At 50.0% G+C, this 20,679-nt stretch overlaps 1 protein-coding gene across 2 annotated transcripts in view; it reads right to left on the bottom strand.

Annotated features, from left to right (window-relative positions):
- Positions 1–8,937, bottom strand: part of LOC142487259 (tetraspanin-36-like) — a 28,111-nt gene extending 19,174 nt beyond the window's left edge. The window contains exons 1-2 of one of the 2 annotated variants that reach the window (XM_075586232.1): positions 8,760–8,937; positions 2,088–2,279 (exon numbers count right to left, since the gene is read on the bottom strand). In XM_075586232.1, the coding sequence (XP_075442347.1) occupies positions 2,088–2,279; positions 8,760–8,819 (252 nt within the window). In that variant the 5' untranslated portion in view covers positions 8,820–8,937. The remainder of the gene's footprint in view (positions 1–2,087; positions 2,280–8,759) is intronic. The other variant, XM_075586223.1, reaches the window with a different exon arrangement.
- Positions 8,938–20,679: the final 11,742 nt, after the last annotated feature.

The raw sequence follows: 20,679 nt of genomic DNA, 5'->3' as shown, positions 1-20,679 counted from the left end.
TACATGAACAGCTGCATTCAAAGAGAGATCAATGCTTCATGCAATAGGCATGCCGAGAGGCGAGGGCAAGGATTTATAAAGATATCCTGTCTGACCATTATTTTATTTTGTTTTCACCTACAGTAAATAGACCTTTTTATATACAGATGAGTCATGACGAACATGCTATTTAAACATGCATACACTCAATGGCTCCTCCATATTCAATATAGAGAGAAGCCGCTAATGCATAGTTAATGATGCTGTAACATGGTTTACAGCTTGTTCCTCTATCAGATGATGGGTAAGATGCCTTATAGACTTGGGTATATATTTATCAAAAAGTCTCCTGACTACACTGACGATAGGGGGTAGCCGGCCTTCATTAATAAAGGTCACGCCCAGCTGGTTAGCCCTTAACATGTATGGCAAGGGCTGAGAGTGTCAGCTCTTGGGTCTAATATTGTACATTGCTGTGTTGCCCTGTAATTCTGTTCCCTTATATTGTCCCCAATAGGGTTATAACCTAGGAACCGTGTGTGTGGGGTTAACTATGTAAGTCCAGTGGGTCAGTTAATGCATTCTGTGCTGTATTCCCTTTGACACATGGTCCCGTAGCTGCCTGAGAAAGTTTATCAGTGGGTTGCCTTGTATGGGTGGCCACATAGGGAGAATTAGCTGGAGAGCATAGACTTCTAGAACATGAGGAAAAAGGGGGATATTTGGGGGAAACGGGGTTAACCTGTATTGCCTGCCAGCAAGGTATTAGAGCTGGGTCTAGAAGGCTTATATCCTAGAACAGGTTTTAGAGCCCCAGTTCACAGACCCCACGTTTTAGGTCCAAATTGTAGAGTGCAAGTTTTAGTGTTGCTGTGTTCAAAAACTACAATGCATTTTGTGTTTGTGCTGTGAGCTGAACTGCATGCAGAAAAAACACAGTTTTGTGACAAAAGGCAGCTAGATGTGGATTAGCATTTCAATGCCACCAGCTCAAGTATAGGGACTCCCTGTATTAATTGCAAAAGACATGCAGGTTTGTGTCACATAGTGGGGGGGGGGGGGGAAGGGCTGTGGACTTGCTATCTGGAGTAGAAAGCCTTTGTTTCAGCTAGACATTGAGGAACCTACTCAGCAGGGGGTATGGGGCTAGCCAGGAAAACGGTTGCTGGGTTTCAAACTTAAAGGCATGATTTTATTGGCCATTTTTTTACTTTTCCCCTCCGCTCATTGAATGCACAAACACAATCCGTGCTCTAATTGGCTGCCAGCCCCCTCAATGTATTAGATAGGCAGCAAGCCCTATATAAGGCCGCTCTTATAGTGCTGGCGACGCGACCAATGACGTCACCCGTCGCCACCAGCAAAAGTTATCCTTTGTTTTTTAGTGACTGTCACCAGTGACGTCACTAAAGGGGGCGGCCACGCAATTTGATTGGTTTAGAGACAGTCACATGTGGCGACTCTAAAAAATCTAATTTATCCGGCTTCCAAATTTGCCGTCGCGCTTACTATAAGCGCTTACTATAAGCGCTTGCGACTGAGTCAATTGATTTGTTTGGAGCGGCGTCGTGTCGCCGTCGCCAGGCACTATAAGCGCAGCCTAAGGGAGTGTAGTGTAGCAGATCTCTCTCTTTTTTTTGTAGGAGATTTGAAGATACAAGGAGCTGCTGGCGCGCTTCTCAAAGGTGCTTCTGGGTGAAAGGACTATTCACACAGAGAAGTATGGAGAAGCCCAGCAACTAGGAAAGGGTTAGATATCAATCCCCAGACCCCAGTAAGTTTGTATATTCTCTGTATTTTGTGTTCCTGTGTGTGTCCGAGGTCTTATCCAAATAAAATGAGGTTTATTTCACTGCCTTGGTTTGCCTTGTGACTGATCCCTTAAATATAACTGTGTTAAGACCTGGTCTACCGTGACATACCAGTGGAAAAGTACAACACTGGGTTTATTAAAGAAAGACAACCATATTGCATTGAATGGGAAGCCTTTCTTTTGACAAATCAGGTACAGTTTTTGCACCAATTTTGCCCCAGTTGTTCAGATAGGACATTTAAAGACTCCATTGAACGTGTTTTCAATTAGCCGCCAGTTAAAGTGATGTACTTACACATCCCATTCCTTTAGAAGATTCCTGAAGAGTGGCACAGCAGCCAAGGAGCCCAACGATGAACATCACTACAGCCATGCACATGATGACCACTGCAGCAAGCATGGCATAGGTGTCCGCCAAGAACTGGTCAAAGTTTTTGTAAGTGATAACAACCTGCACTCCAACATAACCTAAGCCAGCCGCAGAAGCCTGAAAAACAAAGACATGTTTGTCAATATACCAGATTGCCGACCATTCAAAAGTCAGCTAACATGCATATGGAAATTAAACATACATATAAATGTACATCAACTGTTCTTGGCTACATGAGACTGCAAAACAAATACGTTGCAGGTATAACTGGCACGAAAGGGTATAAAGAGGGGGGGGGAAAAGTTTACGCACCTCTGCCCTAGCATACAGTGCTTCCCCTGCAGCCAGGGATTCTGGGAAATGACATGCAAATAACCACAGTGTATCTTTTTGCTTCAAGTCCATATTGACATGGACCCCTATAAAATTGATATTTTAGGATTATTGTCTGCAGTATTGAACGTTATAATTCATACTCCTGTGATATGCTCTACAGCAGTTGGAAACGCTATATCATAGTCTCCGAAACGTTACCTTCCTCCCCATAGCCCCTCCTAAGGTCACATATTCCTGATCGGACCTCAGAAGGTTGGGGCCTACTAACCTACTCCCGACCTCATCTCCTATCTTCCACAGTCACAGCAGACCTTTAACTGCCACTCCTCTGCTCTCCTGCACTTCCTTGCGCCCGCTCATTCACACTATGCCCCGCTCCCTAACATGAGGCCCCGTCCCTCACACGAGACCCCGTCCCTCACACGAGGCCCGTCCCTCACACGAGGCCCCGCCTTGTCACTCGAGACCCGCCTTTTCACTCGAGACCCGCCTTGTCACTCGAGACCCCGCGTTGTCACTCGAGACCCCACCTTGTCACTCGAGACCCCGCCTACTCACACAAAAAAAAAACAAAGAGACAAAAAGGAAAAAATAAAGACAAAATTACAATCGCAAAACATACAGAAATAAAATCACAACCACAATAAAAACTTTGACACAGGCAATAATAAAATGGTAAAATAAATTTGACGACAAGATGGCAAAATCCCTCAGCTCTACTTTTCCTCTATACTCCTGGGCCCCGTGCGTCTCTCGCCATCCCACAAAAGCACTGACAACCTCCGCTGATAACATGGCCGGTGTATATAGTGTGGATATGACGCGTGACCTTGCAATTATGTGCCAAAATAAAACATCGCACGGTTTGAATGTTTAATGGCACGGATTCTATTAGACCTTCTTTGACGCAATGTTAAAGTGGGGGGTATACTTTCTGGTCAATTACTGCATTTTGCTGTACCTGTGATGTTACGTTTCTGTCCCCAGTACAGCGCCCTTTTTTGATTAGTATGGGTGGCTATTTTTAAATCCATTTATACCCATATTCCAGCCGGTATATTTTGGTGGTTGCACCCAGGGCCGCCGACAGGGGGGTATAGCTGGTACTGTTCTCCCGGTCCCCGCCAGTCAAGGGGCCCGACCTTCATGCCGGCAACCCTACACTCTCTGCAAGCAAGCCCGATCCTCCCCTTTCTTGGCGGCCGGGCCCATCCCTTTCTTGGTTGCCGGGCCCTCCACTTTCTTGGCTGCCGGTTCCCTCCTGCAGGACAGAAGTGCCCTCTCCGTTGCTCAGCCCTCCCCGTCTGTCCCTCTCTTCTCCAGCTTCTTTGCCGGGCCTCTGCAGACCTGCTGGGCTCTGCCTTGTGCTGGCCATGCTGATCCCAGCAGGCCCATCCAAGGGCCCCGGGAAGCCTACATGGCTCAGGTCCCCCTTATACCACCCTGCCAGGCCCCTTACTCTCCCCAAGAAGGGAGGGGGGTGAATGTGTGTGTGTATGGGGGGGTATGTGTGTGTGTGTCTAATATTTATCCACCAGACTTATAAGCCTCTGCACGGAGAGCCTGGGGTACATATACATACATACATACATACATACATACATACATACATACATACATACATACATACATACATACATACATATATATATATATATCTGGGCGGGATCCCGACGGAGCGGGAGAAGTCCCTCACAGGACACAACACAATAATACTCACTGGTATAAACAGAACGGTCTTTACTGAGCACGTGTGTGTGTGTGTGTGTGTGTGTATGTATATATATATATATATTTATACTCTCTCTCTCGTAGAAAGTATTATCCTTCCCCACCACCGTGTACCCCCACACGTGTCAAAAGTACTGTTTAGGGTCCTTGGCCACTCTACCACGTCAGAGTCCCCAAATGGTACCCCAACTTTTTAGGCGTGATCCTTGCGTTGCTGTACAGTGTTGGTGCACTTGTGGTACGATACCTGCCCAGGGCTCCTGCATCCGGGTTCCACAGACTACGACCGGTCCGACGTCGTCATCCGCCACCGCGTGGGGTGAATTCCGTCGTGGATAATATCACCGTAAGTCTCTGTGTCCTTGGTGGCGTTCTGATCCCAGAACCCACCTTGCAGGGCTGCGCTGCGTAGCACTGTGTCCCTGAATACCAAACAGATATAGGGGCAGAGTCCCTACCTAGGGCCTGTCCCTATAGCACAACAAGTGGATATATGGCTTAAGACCTAACTGGGGCCTAGGGGGCTGCTGGTCTAATGCAGTGGGTCACAGACCCCTGCACTCACCTCCTACCCCTAGATCTTCCTGGTCCTAACTGCTCTCGTGGGTTCAGCGCGCGAAATGTATCAATCCCCCAGAGCAGGGAGATACTGTAGCCCTATAGGCTCCCTGTTGTAATGTGGTGCGCTCCTGAGGCTCATGGGACATGTAGTCCCTTCCAAGAGCCTTCCCTGGTTGGCTAGTGCTGCGCGCGCTGTCACTGCACATGCGCGATCACCCTAATGGCCGCCGCATCTCTCTATGCCATGCGCATGTGCGAGGGACATGGCGGAGCCCTGTACAGTCGGGCCGCTGCGGAGCCTCCGGAGCACTCCCTGCTCAGCCCCCACCCTCCAGAAATGCCAGCGGGTCTGCCGCTCGTCCCTGACAGCACCCGCGATTCCCCCGCAGCGGAGGTACAAGAAGGGAGGGGGGGGCGGCAGATGAACACCCTACATATATATATTTTTTAATTATTACATGATTGAAGCAGGGGGTCTCCAGAGAAGAACCCCATTCATTTGAGCTCCGGGAACCTCCTGCTTCCAGAGATACATACTCTCTGCGCAGCTTAAATGGTCACGCAATCGGAAGCCGCACCAGATGTCTTCACAGCTTCCTATTGGCCCGCGGGACATTTAAACGCTGCCATTTTGTTAGACAAACCGTTCCTGTATTGCTACTTTAGGTAGTTAGGACACACGTCCAAATAGCAGTGCTCAGTCTGAGTCAGACACAGTGGAAATCCATATATTAAAGCATCAAAGTCCACATATCATGGTGTAAGTAGAAGCATATGAAGCTACAAGGAGTATTGGACCCAGTGTATAACAAACAGTGATTCTTCAATAACACATAACTGTCCATAAAGTGGAGTCAATTAAAGGGTTAACATACCAGTATTCTTGTAGAACTCCACAGAACAGGGTTCTCTCACTGTTGCACTGTTACTGGTCAGCAAATCCCCATGGATAAGGGAAGAAACAATACTCACAGGATAGCTGCTACGTGGGGTGCGTGCATCACGCTAGTTGTCTCGGTAGAGAGAAAATCCTGGGATTGCAGCGGAGCACAGCATGAAGAGAAGGGACCAGCAGGGTGTGGGTTAAAAAATTATTTATTGGAACAGCATGGTAACGGGGACAAACACTCAATTTTTGTCCCCGTTACCATGCTGTTCCAATAAATAATTTTTTAACCCACACCCTGCTGGTCCCTTCTCTTCATGCTGTGCTCCGCTGCAATCCCAGTATTGCTACTTTAACCTAGTATATCACTACCATTATTTATTCTGTCCTACTGTACAGTAGATGGGAGAACATACACCTTTAAATAATGTTGCATGCCAAATCCTTCTACAATACACAGTACATAACCTCTCAGATTTCAGTGTTCCAGGAGTCCCTGCATTTCTTAGACGTTTACCATGTTTATGTCTCACTTCCTCACTATTTTCCATGTGATGTCATTTATTTACCTTCAATTGTAATGTTGTAACGCGCTGCGTACATAGTTGGCGCAAAAATAAATAAAATGATACATACACCGTAGAAACGCCAGATAACTAAAAGTGATAGGAAACCAGTTCTATGTACTCCAAGTTATATAAACAAATTGGAGTCTTTGTACTTTTTTTTGGTACTAAAAAAAAAGTAGCACAAACCTTCCTATGATGAGTGGTAAATATCAAGGAGTCCTACATGACGCATAACTCATTGTTTGAAATTAAGTTTGTATTCAAAAAACCGATGTGTCAATTTCAATTAAAAACAAAATGATACATGATATTTACGAATACCAGTTTTCAATTCTGCATTAGTGTACTATTATTTACCATAGGCAATCTGTGGAAATAAGGCATTTTGTTTACCTACTGTACGTAATTAAACATCCGTGCTGCATCAAATACATGTTGGCTGATGTACGGCAACTTCATTCTGCGCAAACGTGTAACAGACTACAGGCAGTCCTCGGTTATCCAACACAATGCGTTACTCAAAATGGCGTTGTAAAGCGAAATGTCTTAAAGCGAAACACGTTTTCCCATAGGAACACTGTTTAAATGAAAGGATCCGTTCCTGAAGGCATTTTTAATGCTAAAATACACCAAATATTTTACTCCGGCAAAAAGATATGCAGCACACACATAAATTATATAGTGTATATACTGTATTATATATATAATATAACATAATATATCATGTAATTTAATAATACAATATATTATAAAGTATAATATAATATTATATTATATGATATATATATTATATACACATAAACAACTTTGCAAAGCATCGTAAGAGCGTTGGATAAGCCGTTTTGGCGTTGTAAAAATGAATATAGGTATGTATTGCATAGCGTTGGATAAGCCATTCGTTTTAAAGCGAAGCGTTGTAAAACGAGGACTGCCTGTATTCAGAGTTTACGCCAAGTCGAACTTGATTGATGGTTGACGGTATTCTCTACTATTTTTGCACGCGAAATGATTCTGTAATATCAATTTGTATTTATACATATACCGGCGGTCCGACCCGGAAGTCTTTCTTACTTCCGGTGTCTATGCTGCTACAGCGCGCTCCTCCCTGGCCGTCCTGCTCTGCCTCCGAGCAACTCCTAAGGCTAGGTCCCCAGTGGCTGCGACGGCGCAGCATGAGGCTGCGGTCCCAGTAACAGCCTGTGCGCACGGCGCGGCGTGCACTGTGCGTGTAAGCACCGCCCCTCAATGGGGCTGGGCCCACTATGCACCGTGACGCTGAAGGTGCAGCCGCGCCGCGCTGCAAGGTTTTTCCCAACTCAATCAAATTGAGTTTACTCCTAGCGACGGAGGCGTGGCCACACCCCCACCGGCGGTTCACCCAATGAGGGCGAACCAGACGCGTGACGTAATGGCCACGCCCCCGCAAGTACCAGACCACGCCCCCTCCCGTCGCAAGATTCTCTCCTCACAGACTGCAGATCGCGGTTAGCGCTGTGCACACGCCACCCCACCCCCCCGCCGGGCGCGGGGGTCACAGACATTACTGGGACCGCAGCCTTAGGTACGGCCCTCTAAAGGGCCGGCCCCAGTAGCTGCCTGCGTCCCCCCGGCACAATGCGTGATGCACGACCGTCTTTGCCAAAAGACAAGCATTTTGTCTTTTGGCATGGCGGCCGAGCATTGGCCACGTCAAAGCGGCGGTTCAGCCAAAGAGGGCGAACCAGCCACGTGACGTCAAGGCCACGCCCCCCCCATCGTGAGTTGCCAGTAGTCCACCTGGTCACGCTGATGTCGGAAACGAGCGCCGCCAGGCACCCCGTCGTGTGCGCACTGGGGCCTTAGCCTAACTCATATGCCGGCTACTCCTCTGCTTCACTCTGGCGGCCCCCCATCTCCCCCCGCCTGCCTCTATCAACACCCTGTCCCACAGGTAGGCATGGAGGAGGGAGGAGGGAGGAGGAGAGAGAGCCTCCAATTTAAAATCGAGGCAAATTTTTCTCCTGAATCTACGAAATACGCTCACTTATAATGGGGCACTGAAATAAAAGGTTGCCCGGGAGCCCGCACCTCTCAATCTACGCCACTGGATAAGGGGTTTATTTGTGGGCTTCTTTAAACTTAAAATAGATTAAGTTTCTTTAAGTCCCACAGAACCTTTTTTTTACAGCCAATTCGACCACTACTTTCCCCAAATACACCCCTTTCCCCAAAGGAAAACAGAGTTCCACTACCGGTTTAGTGGTCAACAAAAAGCTCCTAATATCAATATTAGGAAAGCGATTAAAAATACAAACGGGGAGGTGATAACTTTTTTAGTGTACCATATTTATTTAAAGTTAATTATTTTTTTCTCTGCTTGGGGTTCTGCCACTTTTTTCAAAGTGGCAGAACGCCAACCCCCAACTATATACAGATATAATGTACACATATGTTCTGTATTACAACTGAAGTGATACTGTACAAGAGACAAGAGATAACAAACACTAATATCACTTATACATTCAAGGAACTTACCAAGAATACAAGGCTGAGCAGGAGGAGGAAGACCTTGGATGTGAACACTCCCAAATTCATTGCTGCGGCCTGCGTGTCTCCTATTTGTATGCAGAATGAGGTCTGATGTGAAACGAAACTGCTTCTATAAAGAGGCTGATCACTCACACACCCTACAACCAGACTCTGCAGACTGTAGGCTGTGCTCTGTCCTCATGCCCCTCCCTAGCCAGTCACATGCACCTCTTCCTACTAATCCTTGCCTTTGCTGGTTGAAAGGAGGCACATCAAAGGCACAGTTCCACTGAGCAAGGTGCAGTAAACCTGCAAATCAGTGATATCCCAGTCATGTAAAATGTGCCATTGTTTATTTATTAATGTAAGTAGCTCCTTCATTGTATCGGGTTATAAAGGATATCTGGTTACCAGAAGAAAGAAAAAATACACCCTCTCTAAGGATTTTTAACAGTTGTTTGATTTGTAGCGCTCTTTTCCCCCCACCCCCTGGGAGATAAGGCGACTACGGTGCGTGTGTTACCTGTGGCTCACAGGAGATCTGAACCTCCGCCGCTGGGAGCCTGGGGTGTACCTGATCCGATAGGTGACAGCGCCTCCACCTGCGCGGGATCCTAACTGTGGGATAACCCCGTGCAGGAACATATATGAATAATATACAATAATGTAGTAAAACAATAATACTTTACTATCAGCATATAACCCCGCATAACCATGAACAACACTTATATCATAAACGTTTCTATTGAACACTGAGGAACAGCTACCCGCCAAGCCTCGCAGGGCCGTAACCTCCCCTCACCGTGTTCCCAACACCGTGTCCACACCCCGTAGAGTATACCGTCCCCAAGGTGCTGAGGTGTTCTTGGACACCGAACCTTCCCAGTGTCCCCAAGATCCAACTCACCCAAATGTGTGAGACAGCGCTGCCCCCACTAAAGTGTTGAGTTGGTGCACTTGCTGGATAAAGGTACCTGCCGGGTGTGTCCACACCCGGGCGCGCAGTGATGCTGATGGGATCCACGGATCCAGTAACGTTAACCGCCCAGCCTCTGCCTCTACGGTGGGTGGGTTCCGCATGGATTGTACCACCGTATGCAGTATTTCTTTGTTGCAGGTGTCTGGTCCCAGATCACCTGTGAACAGGAGACCGCCGTGTCCTGTCTGTGTCCCTCACTCTAGTACTACAGGGCAGTGTCCCTATCTATGGGCCTGTCCCTGCAGCAACCACAAGCTGAGGGGAGTCGGGGCCTAATAATCTGGCCTAGTGCATGAGCCACAGACCCCTGCACACACAACCTACCCCTTCCTTGTCCCAGCTCCAACGAACGTGGTCTCCAAGGCGCAAATTGTATCCATTCCAGGAGAATCCAGCCTTCCGATTGGCTAAGCCTAGCCACCTGACTAACAGCCCCTATGCATTATGGGGCTTGTAGTTCCCCATGGAGCCTGCTCTAACTAATGCGCCTAGCACACCTGTACTGCGCATGCGCGGTATCTTGCGCATGCGCAATGTAATGCAAGATGGCGGCGCCCTGCACATTGAGCCACAGAGCCCTCGGCGAGCCCATCACCCGCTGCAACTTCCCCCAGCCCTCGGCGCAGCACCGGTGCCCATCTGATGCACGCGCCCTCCTCCTCTGGCGGTGCTCCTGCCCGCAGTGGAGGTAAGAGGGACTGGGGGAAGCCCAGAGGGAGACCCTGCCACATATATTTAGGATATGTTTTTTTTTTAACTTTGTACATTTAAGTCTGAAAATGTAACTGTGAAAAGCAAACAACACAAAATCACTGAATATTGACATTGTAAAGTGTCAGTTAGAAGATCATATCTAAGTGAAGAAAGAAAATACAGTATTAGGGAGGCAGACAAGAGGGCAGAGATTACCTTTGACAGGGGGAGAAGACATTTCAGGGAGGGGAGTAAGGGCCTACCCCCAGAAGTTTGGAGGAAAAGTCGACATTTTTCTCCTAACTAGGGGGTGACCATATGTACCGGTTTTCATTAAATGTCTTGGTGTCCCCGCGCATACACGACGTACATCCAAGATGGCTGTCTAACCCGGGAGCACCGACCACGATGAGCAAACAGCAGCAAGCACACTGATTGTGCGCATAGCAAACCGGCTCACTTCAACCTCTCTAGATGGGATACCCGCTGATGGCACTGGGGAAACCCTCCTCACGGGAAGTTTCAAGCTTCTTCAAGAAGCGGGACAAAAGATGCACAGAGCCAGAAAATGGAGGCTCACCACGAGGCCGGGCGGAGTCGGAGGGCAGATGAGGAGCCACCACTTACTAAAATGGACCAAGAGAATCTACTGCAAGGAATAAAACATATCTTCCACCAGGAGATGCAGGCATCCATCACTAAAATAAGAAAACATGTGAAAACCCCAGAAGGCACAACAGATTCTAATGAGAAAATAATTGAGGGATTGGTGCAATAGTAGCAGAAGGCAGACACAGAGATAATGTAAGTAATCTGCGTACATCAGATAGGTAGGGTAAAAGCATTGACTGTGATCAACACAGAGGTTACCAGTCAGCAGGTAAGTACACGACAGGAAAACATCTCATGATGATGGTATCAGGGGGTCATCACGGCTCATCAGTGGCTGTAGCCTCTCTCACTAATGGCACCAAGGATCCGTCCCAGAGCTGGCGTCCCTTCTATAAAGATGGTATCGATCCGGTCGGATGGATATCCGGAAGCGGAGGATTAGTAGTCCTTGTAGTGTGAAAATCACATCCAGTGGTGACAAACTGGAAGTGTCCTTAGATATTGAATATCTGTGTATCACAGAACAGCAGAGAGCCCTTGCATTTCCAGCTTCAGTTTCTTCGAATGGCGAGGTGGGAGCGAAACCGGTTGAAATCAGAACTCTATTTCTGTGAGCCAGGGGGAGGGAATGTTGATTTTGAGTATAGCTCAGGGGAGGAAGATGACTGGTGGAATGGTTTTTCAAGTAAGTCTTCGGAGTATGAGTGGGAATCCTCCATAGGGATAGCTCCTGTAGCCAAGGTATCCCCTACATGTGTCTCTGTTACTCCTTCTGCAATAGATGACGAAGTAGTCACTTATTTCATGAACAAATGGAAAGTAGGCAGGTCCATTTATGTGGACAGTAGAGTATGTATCCGAAAGGCATCCCAAGAGAGGGTTCTCTGTAACGGTACCAGACACTACCGGGGCATTAGTCAGGAAGCCAGACCCTAATAATTATTATTGATGAGGTTGTCCATGTTGGGAGAGACCCAGGGTTTTGTATAGGCAGCCAGTGAGTTGTTTTCTTTCAATATACAACTGTATGTACTGTGTTCACAGGAATGTTATTATGCATATCAACTGTAATTATTTATGTGTGCAATGTTCTTTTGTTATGTTCAGGTTACCTTTAAGGATGGTACTTGAAAATGTAAGGCCCAAGTGGGGTCGTTGGAATTCCACCAGAGGGAGGATGTAGCCATGCCACCTATGGCTACTAACCTGCCCTACTCCTGGCAGTAAGCCCTGGTAAAATCAGGCTGCCAGTAGTCAATATGGATTTTCCCCACTTACTGGTGCTGCAATTGAGTGACAGGGATAGGTGGTGACATCAGGCCTGAGCATGTCCAATCATGGGACAGAACTGATGCTCTCTTCCTGGCTGTTCTTAAGGGAGGTGCCGCCCAAAATTTAGTAGTGCCTCTACCTCCTTGAGAGAGGCAGGTCACAAAGCCAAGAGCCTGACTATTGGGCCTTCTCTGGTCCTCTTCCCTCCAGGAGAGAGTGAGTGCGGACCATACCTCTGCCTCTGCTAGAGGGGCAGGGAAGATCTGGGACTGCTGCGGGTGCCCTTGGCCTGTAGTAAAGGTCCAGGGACCATCCTTCGGTGGGTAGCTGAGATTGACACTGCATTGGGCAGAATATTGCTGTGTACTGCTCTTGGTGTACAGACAATAAACCGTTCCTGTTATTATACCTCCGGCCCGGTGTGTGATCTTACTGGGGGGAGAGAGGTCATTGGTTCTACTGTGGGAGATCATCTTCAGCTCCCTGGAACCTACGGCAGATGGAGGCGCTGAACTGCTAGAGATATGTAGTGTATGAACCCCAGAAGCCTAGTCCTGTGTCCCCACAACCATCGGCGGACGACTCAGCCCTCCTGTACCAGCAGGTAGCATGCAACACACGACCAGTAATGGCAGAATCTCCCGGAAGGTGGGGGAAACACCGTTACAATAATAAACGGATTTCTAACACAATCCCAAGAGTTATTATTTTACAATAGACAGATAGTGGCAACTACATAATATGGATCACTTTACACTGCCCCTGGTAATGAAGAACTTTACACATCCTGTAAGCAGGTACAGTATTAGTAACAAGATCATTGTTTTCTCCCTTTTGAAGGCTGCCGTGCATAAAAAAAAAGTTGTGATAAATGACTGTGCTGTAATTCCTCTATCAGATCTGGATGAGCACAAAGAACTGTTACGCTGTGCTCACCACAAACAGGACGAGACCCCGGTACTGAGATGGGAATAGGTAAACACCAGCCACAGACACCACGTCCAAAGTGTAGGATAGTCTTGGCAGCAGGATCTGGAGTGGAGAGGTCAGGGTAGTTGTATACGTGCCAGGTTCAGTGCAGGAGAGGTCCGGAGAGTGGACGGTACTATGCCACGGTCAGGGTTGGAGAGAGCAGGGTAGTTGAAGTTCAAAGCCGTAGTCGGGGTATGAGAAGAGCGGAGAGTAAAAGGCAGCCGAGTTCAGCATTCCAGATAAGCGGGTGGTCAAAAGCAAGCCAGGTCGGTACACGAGGGGTTAATCTAGGAAGCAAGGCAACAGGACAGGGACAAGGCAGGATCAGCAGAGGCAAACACAGAGAAACACAATCTATGCTCAGCCAAAGTGCCTATGGCACAGCTGAGCATATATAGGCTTGATTAGCCAATCCCCATGGGGGGTGGAGCAGAAGTGCGGCCTCCGCAGAAGCCTGTGATTGGTTCCAGCCTATGAGCAGGTGCAGCTGCTTGTATCAGCTGATGATGTTGCCACGGAGCTTGGGGGCGTGGCGCACATGTCACGTGTGCGCGCCGCGCCCTGAGAGCGTGCGGCGTGATCCGGAGGCGGAGCCTGAGTCCGCGTCATCAGGTGACATCACCGCTGCGCGCTGTGCGTGTCAGGGGAGGAGTATGGGCTGAAGGTGCCCCGCGCGAGAGGGGTAGGCGTGCGTCCGTAATCCTCACAGCAACACTCTTAGCATGTGTTCCTAATGAGCTGTGATCATTGGGTAGTTGTAGACCTATTACAGGATATTACAAAAGCTGACACGATTGTGTTGTTTATATCAGATAATCCCACCTAATAACGCAGCCTAGGGCTGACTTTGCTGGTTAAAGTAGCCAGGGCCAGATTTACCATAGACACTGTAGGTAGGGTGACCAGATTTTCAAAAGTAGAAACTGGGACTCATGAAAAAATTATTTATAAAACAAATTACATCACTTAAAAATAAATATTGTAACGGTATTTGTCTAATCGCGTCCCCATTTATGCTGTATTATTGATTGTACTCCCAGTACAGTGCATTACTGTATTTCATATAGCTACCGGTAATTAGAGTTTACCGAACTATTTAAAATGTTTACTCTTTGATATGATCGATCACATAAAATCATGCAGTGTCTATTATCACGGTTTTAAGAGTCCAACCATAGAAAGGTTAAAAACCCGAGACATTTGAACATTTTGAGAAAATTGTCGTGCCACCAGGACATATAATGGAAATCCAGGACTGTCACAGCTCAACCAGTCACCCTAAAGATAATACCTGTTTATCACTGTGCTTAAGGTGTCCATATTTTCCCCGGGACATATGTGGCACAAAGGCAAATGACATGCGCAAACCACGCAAGCGTGGCCGGCAAGCGCCAGATGAAAACCAAGACATTTGGCTAGATTTTGGGACTCCATGACACAGGACAAAGAAACGGAACTGTCCCGGCTAAACAGGGATATCTGGTCACCCTAACCGTAGAAACGTGCCTAGGGGTCCCAAGGTTAGGGTACCCCCATGGGGGACAACAATAGGAGGGAGCAAAAAGACAACTGTCGAGTTGCCATGACATGATGTCACGGCGTTACGTTGTCCTGGCAACGTGGCACCACAGGGCGTCCTATTGCCACAGCAACATAACGCTATATCACGTGATGTCCCATTTTCTTAGCAAAGCGACGTCGCGGAGTCATGATGACGGCGCCCTGAAGAAGGAGATGCCGCTGGAGAACGTAAGAGAGATACAGAGGCCTTGCGCCATCAAGAGGGAGCCTGACCCAGAGCATTGTGGTAGGACCTGTAGCCCCCATCCCCCCTCTCTCTCTCCTGCATCCCCTGCCTCTCTTCTGAACCCCCTGCTTATTATCTTTGCATCTTGCATCTCTACCCCTCTCTCTTCCTCCTGCCACAATCTCTTGCAGTCACTGATTCCCTCTCTCGCTTTTTCCTGTCCACCATACTGCCTATGTCTCTACCTCCTGTATCCACTTCCTCACTTTCCCTCCTTCCTGCATTCACTGCCTACCTCCCTCTCGTGCACCCACTGCCCCTGTCTCCTCCCTGCACCCACTGACCCCTACCTTCCTTTCTTACACCCTCTTCGCTCCATCCTGCACTCATTGCCCCTTTGTCTTCCTCTCCTGCACCTACTGTCCCTCTTTCTCTTTGCCTCCATCACTCACTGTCCCTGTCTCCCTCCTGCACCCACTGCTCATCTGTCTTCCTCTCCTGCACACACTGGCCCCTCTCTTGCTTCCTACAGCACCCTCCTTGCTCCCTGTCCCCTGGCTATCCTAGTGCAGTGTAGCATGGCTGGCACTGGCCCTTTTCCCTGGCCCTCCTAGTGCAGTGCAGCATGGCCCATGCTGGTCCTGTTCCTGGCCCTCCTAGTGCAGTGTAGCATGGCCGGTGCTGGTCCTCTTCCTGGCCCTCCTAGTGCAGTGTAGCATGGCCGTGCTGGTCCTGTTCCCTGGCCCTCCTAGTGTATCATGGTCGGTGCTGGTCCTGTTCCCTGGCCCTCCTAGTGCAGTGTAGCATGGCTGGTGCTGGCCCTGTTCCTGGCCCTCCTAGTGCAGTGTAGCATGGCCCGTGCTGGTCCTGTTCCCTGGCCCTCCTAGTGTAGCATGGCCCGTGCTGGCCCTGTTCCTGGCCCTCCTAGTGCAGTGTAGCATGGCCCGTGCTGGCCCTGTTCCCTGGCCCTCCTAGTGCAGTGTAGCATGGCCGGTGCTGGCCCTGTTCCCTGGCCCTCCTAGTGCAGTGTAGCATGGCCCGTGCTTGTCCTGTTCCCTGGCCCTCCTAGTGCAGTGTAGCATGGCCTGTGCTTGTCCTGTTCCCTGGCCCTCCTAGTGCAGTGTAGCATGGCCCGTTCTGGTCCTGTTCCCTGGCCTTCCTAGTGTAGCATGGCCCGTGCTGGTCCTGTTCCTGGCCCCCCCTAGTGCAGTGTAACATGGCCCGTGCTGGTCCTGTTCCTGGCCCTCCTAGTGCCAGCATGGCCCGTGCTGGCCCTGTTCCCTGGCCCTCCTAGTGCAGTGTAGCATGGCCGGTGCTGGCCCTGTTCCTGGCCCTCCTAGTGCAGTGTAGCATGGCCCGTGCTTGTCCTGTTCCCTGGCCCTCCTAGTGCAGTGTAGCATGGCCCGTGCTTGTCCTGTTCCCTGGCCCTCCTAGTGCAGTGTAGCATGGCCCGTTCTGGTCCTGTTCCCTGGCCTTCCTAGTGTAGCATGGCCCGTGCTGGTCCTGTTCCTGGCCCCCCTAGTGCAGTGTAGCATGGCCGGTGCTGGTCCTGTTCCCTGGCCCTCCTAGTGCAGTGTAGCATGGCCCGTGCTGGTCCTGTTCCCTGGCCCTCCTAGTGCAGTGTAGCATGGCCCGTGCTTGTCCTGTTCCCTGGCCCTCCTAGTGCAGTGTAGCATGGCCCGTTCTGGTCCTGTTCCCTGGCCTTCCTAGTGTAGCATGGCCCGTGCTGGTCCTGTTCCTGGCCCCCCCTAGTGCAGTGTAGCATGGCCGGTGCTGGCCCTGTTCCCTGGCCATCCTAGTGCAGTGTAGCATGGCCCGTGCTTGTCCTGTTCCCTGGCCCTCCTAGTGCAGTGTAGTATGGCCCGTGCTGGTCCTGTTCCTGGCCCTCCTAGTGCAGTGTAGCATGGCCCGTGCTGGTCCTGTTCCCTGGCCCTCCTAGTGCAGTGTAGCATGGCCCGTGCTGGTCCTGTTCCCTGGCCTTCCTAGTCTAGCATGGCCGGTACTGGCCCTGTTCCTGGCCCTCCTAGTGCAGTGTGGCATGGCCCGTGCTGGTCCTGTTCCTGGCCCTCCTAGTGCTGTGTAGCATGGCCCGTTCTGGTCCTGTTCCCTGGCCTTCCTAGTGTAGCATGGCCCGTGCTGGTCCTGTTCCTGGCCCCCCTAGTGCACTGTAGCATGGCCCGTGCTGGTCCTGTTCCTGGCCCTCCTAGTGCAGTGTAGCATGGCCCGTGCTGGTCCTGTTCCCTGGCCCTCCTAGTGCAGTGTAGCATGGCCCATGCTTGTCCTGTTCCCTGGCCCTCCTAGTGCAGTGTAGCATGGCCCGTGCTGGTCCTGTTCCTGGCCCTCCTAGTGCAGTGTAGCATGGCCCGTGCTGGTCCTGTTCCCTGGCCTTCCTAGTGTAGCATGGCCCGTGTTGGTCCTGTTCCTGGCCCTCCTAGTGCAGTGTAGCATGGCCCGTGCTGGTCCTCTTCCTGGCCCTCCTAGTGCAGTGTAGCATGGCCCGTGCTGGTCCTGTTCCCTGGCCTTCCTAGTCTAGCATGGCCGGTACTGGCCCTGTTCCTGGCCCTCCTAGTGCAGTGTGGCATGGCCCGTGCTGGTCCTGTTCCTGGCCCTCCTAGTGCTGTGTAGCATGGCCCGTTCTGGTCCTGTTCCCTGGCCTTCCTAGTGTAGCATGGCCCGTGCTGGTCCTGTTCCTGGCCCCCCTAGTGCACTGTAGCATGGCCCGTGCTGGTCCTGTTCCTGGCCCTCCTAGTGCAGTGTAGCATGGCCCGTGCTGGTCCTGTTCCCTGGCCCTCCTAGTGCAGTGTAGCATGGCCGGTGCTTGTCCTGTTCCCTGGCCCTCCTAGTGCAGTGTAGCATGGCCCGTGCTGGTCCTGTTCTTGGCCCTCCTAGTGCAGTGTAGCATGGCCCGTGCTGGTCCTGTTCCCTGGCCTTCCTAGTGTAGCATGGCCCGTGTTGGTCCTGTTCCTGGCCCTCCTAGTGCAGTGTAGCATGGCCCGTGCTGGTCCTGTTCCTGGCCCCCCTAGTGCACTGTAGCATGGCCCGTGCTGGTCCTGTTCCTGGCCCTCCTAGTGCAGTGTAGCATGGCCCGTGCCGGTCCTGTTCCTGGCCCTCCTAGTGCAGTGTAGCATGGCCTGTGCTGGTCCTGTTCCCTGGCCCTCCTAGTGCAGTGTAGCATGGCCGGTGCTGGTCCTGTTCCCTGGCCCTCCTAGTGCAGTGTAGCAAGGCCGGTGCTGTACCTAAAGCTTGAAGCAATTAATGTACACATAGCAAAATCTGTGGAGTGGACGATTAAGAACCATAAAGGCAGCTGGTGTGCCTAGGAACATGAATGCCAGATAAGAAACTCTAATCTATGTTGGGGTCTTCTCTCTGGCAAGTGGGGATACCCCCAGAGATCAGTTCATCCCTGCTTTGTGACACAGGTGAACTTAATCTCACAGGTCTATGTTCTTGTTGATGCCTTGTTGTGCCAATGTGTCCAGTTTTGTAATCCAATAGGCTTCCCATTGGAGTAATCGTTGTATCCCAAAGTATCTTCACCTCCCTGGGGTTGCCCAACCCCCTGAATCGCTTGGAATTATATAGCCATGTGCCTTCAGTTTGGCGCAATTGTTGCCTATTAGTGTCCTCCCTAAATTCCTACACGTGCTCTACTACAGAGTTTTCTCGGTGAGAAGTGCGTTAGAAAAAGTTCAAACTAAATATCGTGTCTACAGATGGCCGATTTGTGTTGTCGAATCCTGCTTGGGTATTTTTGCCTACATAACTCAATCCACAGGAACATTTATTCATATATAACAAAACGGGGTAGTCAGGCGTAGTAGTCCCTTCAGGGGAACCTCCTCCCTGGTTGCGGGAGTGTGAAACAATGACCTTTCTGGATGCTGCCACATGACATTGGGAGAATTTGCAGCATGGAAATGTGCCATACTTTGTGTGTGAACTACGAATCTGGACGAGAGTCTATCGAGCCTCCCAGTCTCAGCAGTCACTAGTATATCTCAGCTTCCATAGGAGACACGTGGTGGAACTAAGAGCGCGTCACAGAGGGAGCCATCATGTTGGATTAAATAGCAATATTTGATGGCGATTTTCTTAATCGGTTTGCTGTGTATGGTGAAAGTGGAAATAAACGGGATGGAATATTCCCTGTGTCTCGTGTCTGAGAGAGGTGTTGTGGGTAACCCCACTGCTCAGCCCATGAAACGGTTTTGATATTCTCTTCGGCAAAATGTTTAGTTATTTTAGTTAAAAGTCACAGAAGCAAGTTATATTAAACTTTGAAAGGAAACTATGATCAAAGTCTCGGGGAATTAAAACTATGGTAAAATAAACAGCACCGTACACTATTCATATAGCACATGTAGGGTTGCCAGGTGGCGTGTCTAAAAATACTGGACACATTGGTGAAAGGTGTGACGTGCACGAGAATCGTTGGTGAGGAAGAATGTTATTTATAAATGACCTGACTGCTACGTAATTTTTTCCAAGTTTCACTCCAATTATTCACCAATTTGCACCACTTTATATTCTATTTCGTAATAAAACTTAGGAGGCGTCTTGGGAGGGAGCAAATAGTGCAAATTGGTGCATGCTTGGAGTGAAATTTAGAACAAATTACGTAATGGTCAGATCATTTAAAAATAACTGACCTCCAGTCATACAGGTCCTCATCCTCTCTCTCCCCCCTTATCCTCTCATCTTCCCCTTCATCCTCTCTCATCCTCCCCTTCATCTTCTCACCCTCCTCCCTTCATCCTCTCTCATCCCTCCCTCCCTTCATCCTCTCTCATCCCCCCTCCCTTCATCCTCTCTCACCCCCCTTAATCCTCTCTCTTCCCCCTCCCTTCATCCTCTCTCACCCCCTCCCTTCATCCTCACCCCACTCCCTTCATCCTCTCTCATCCCCCCTCCCTTCATCCTCTCATCCTCCCTCCCTTCATCCTCTAGTCCCCCTCCCTTCATCCTCTCACCCCTCCCTTCATCCTCTCTCATGCCCCCTTCCTTCATGCTCTCACCCCCCTCCCTTCATGCTCCCACCCCCTCCTCTCATCCTCTCTCATCCCCCCTCCCTTCATCCTCTCTCATCCCTCCCCTCCCTTCATCCTCGCTCATCCCCCCTCCCTTCATCCTCTCTCATCCCTCCCCTCCCTTCATCCTCTCTCATCCCTCCCCTCCCTTCATCCTCTCTCATCCCTCCCCTCCCTTCATCCTCGCTCATCCCCCCTCCCTTCATCCTCTCTCATCCCTCCCCTCCCTTCATCCTCTCTCATCCCTCCCCTCCCTTCATCCTCGCTCATCCCTCCCCTCCCTTCATCCTCTCATCCCTCCCCTCCCTTCATCCTCTCAACCCCCTCCCTTCATCCTCTCTCATCCCTCCCCTCCCTTCATCCTCTCTCATCCCTCCCCTCCCTTCATCCTCTCATCCCTCCCCTCCCTTCATCCTCTCAACCCCCTCCCTTCATCCTCTCTCATCCCTCCCCTCCCTTCATCCTCTCTCATCCCTCTCCTCCCTTCATCCTCTCTCATCCCTCCCTTCATCCTCTCTCATCCCTCCCCTCCCTTCATCCTCTCACCCCCCTCCCTTCATCCTCTCTCATCCCCCCTCCCTTCATCCTCTCTCACCCCCACAAGACAGCCAACAGAAGAAA

This window comes from Ascaphus truei, chromosome 1 (assembly GCF_040206685.1).
Source record: "Ascaphus truei isolate aAscTru1 chromosome 1, aAscTru1.hap1, whole genome shotgun sequence".
NCBI lineage: Eukaryota > Metazoa > Chordata > Amphibia > Anura > Ascaphidae > Ascaphus > Ascaphus truei.
Note: the sequence above shows the minus strand (reverse complement) of the source record. Positions and strands in the feature narration are given on the sequence as shown.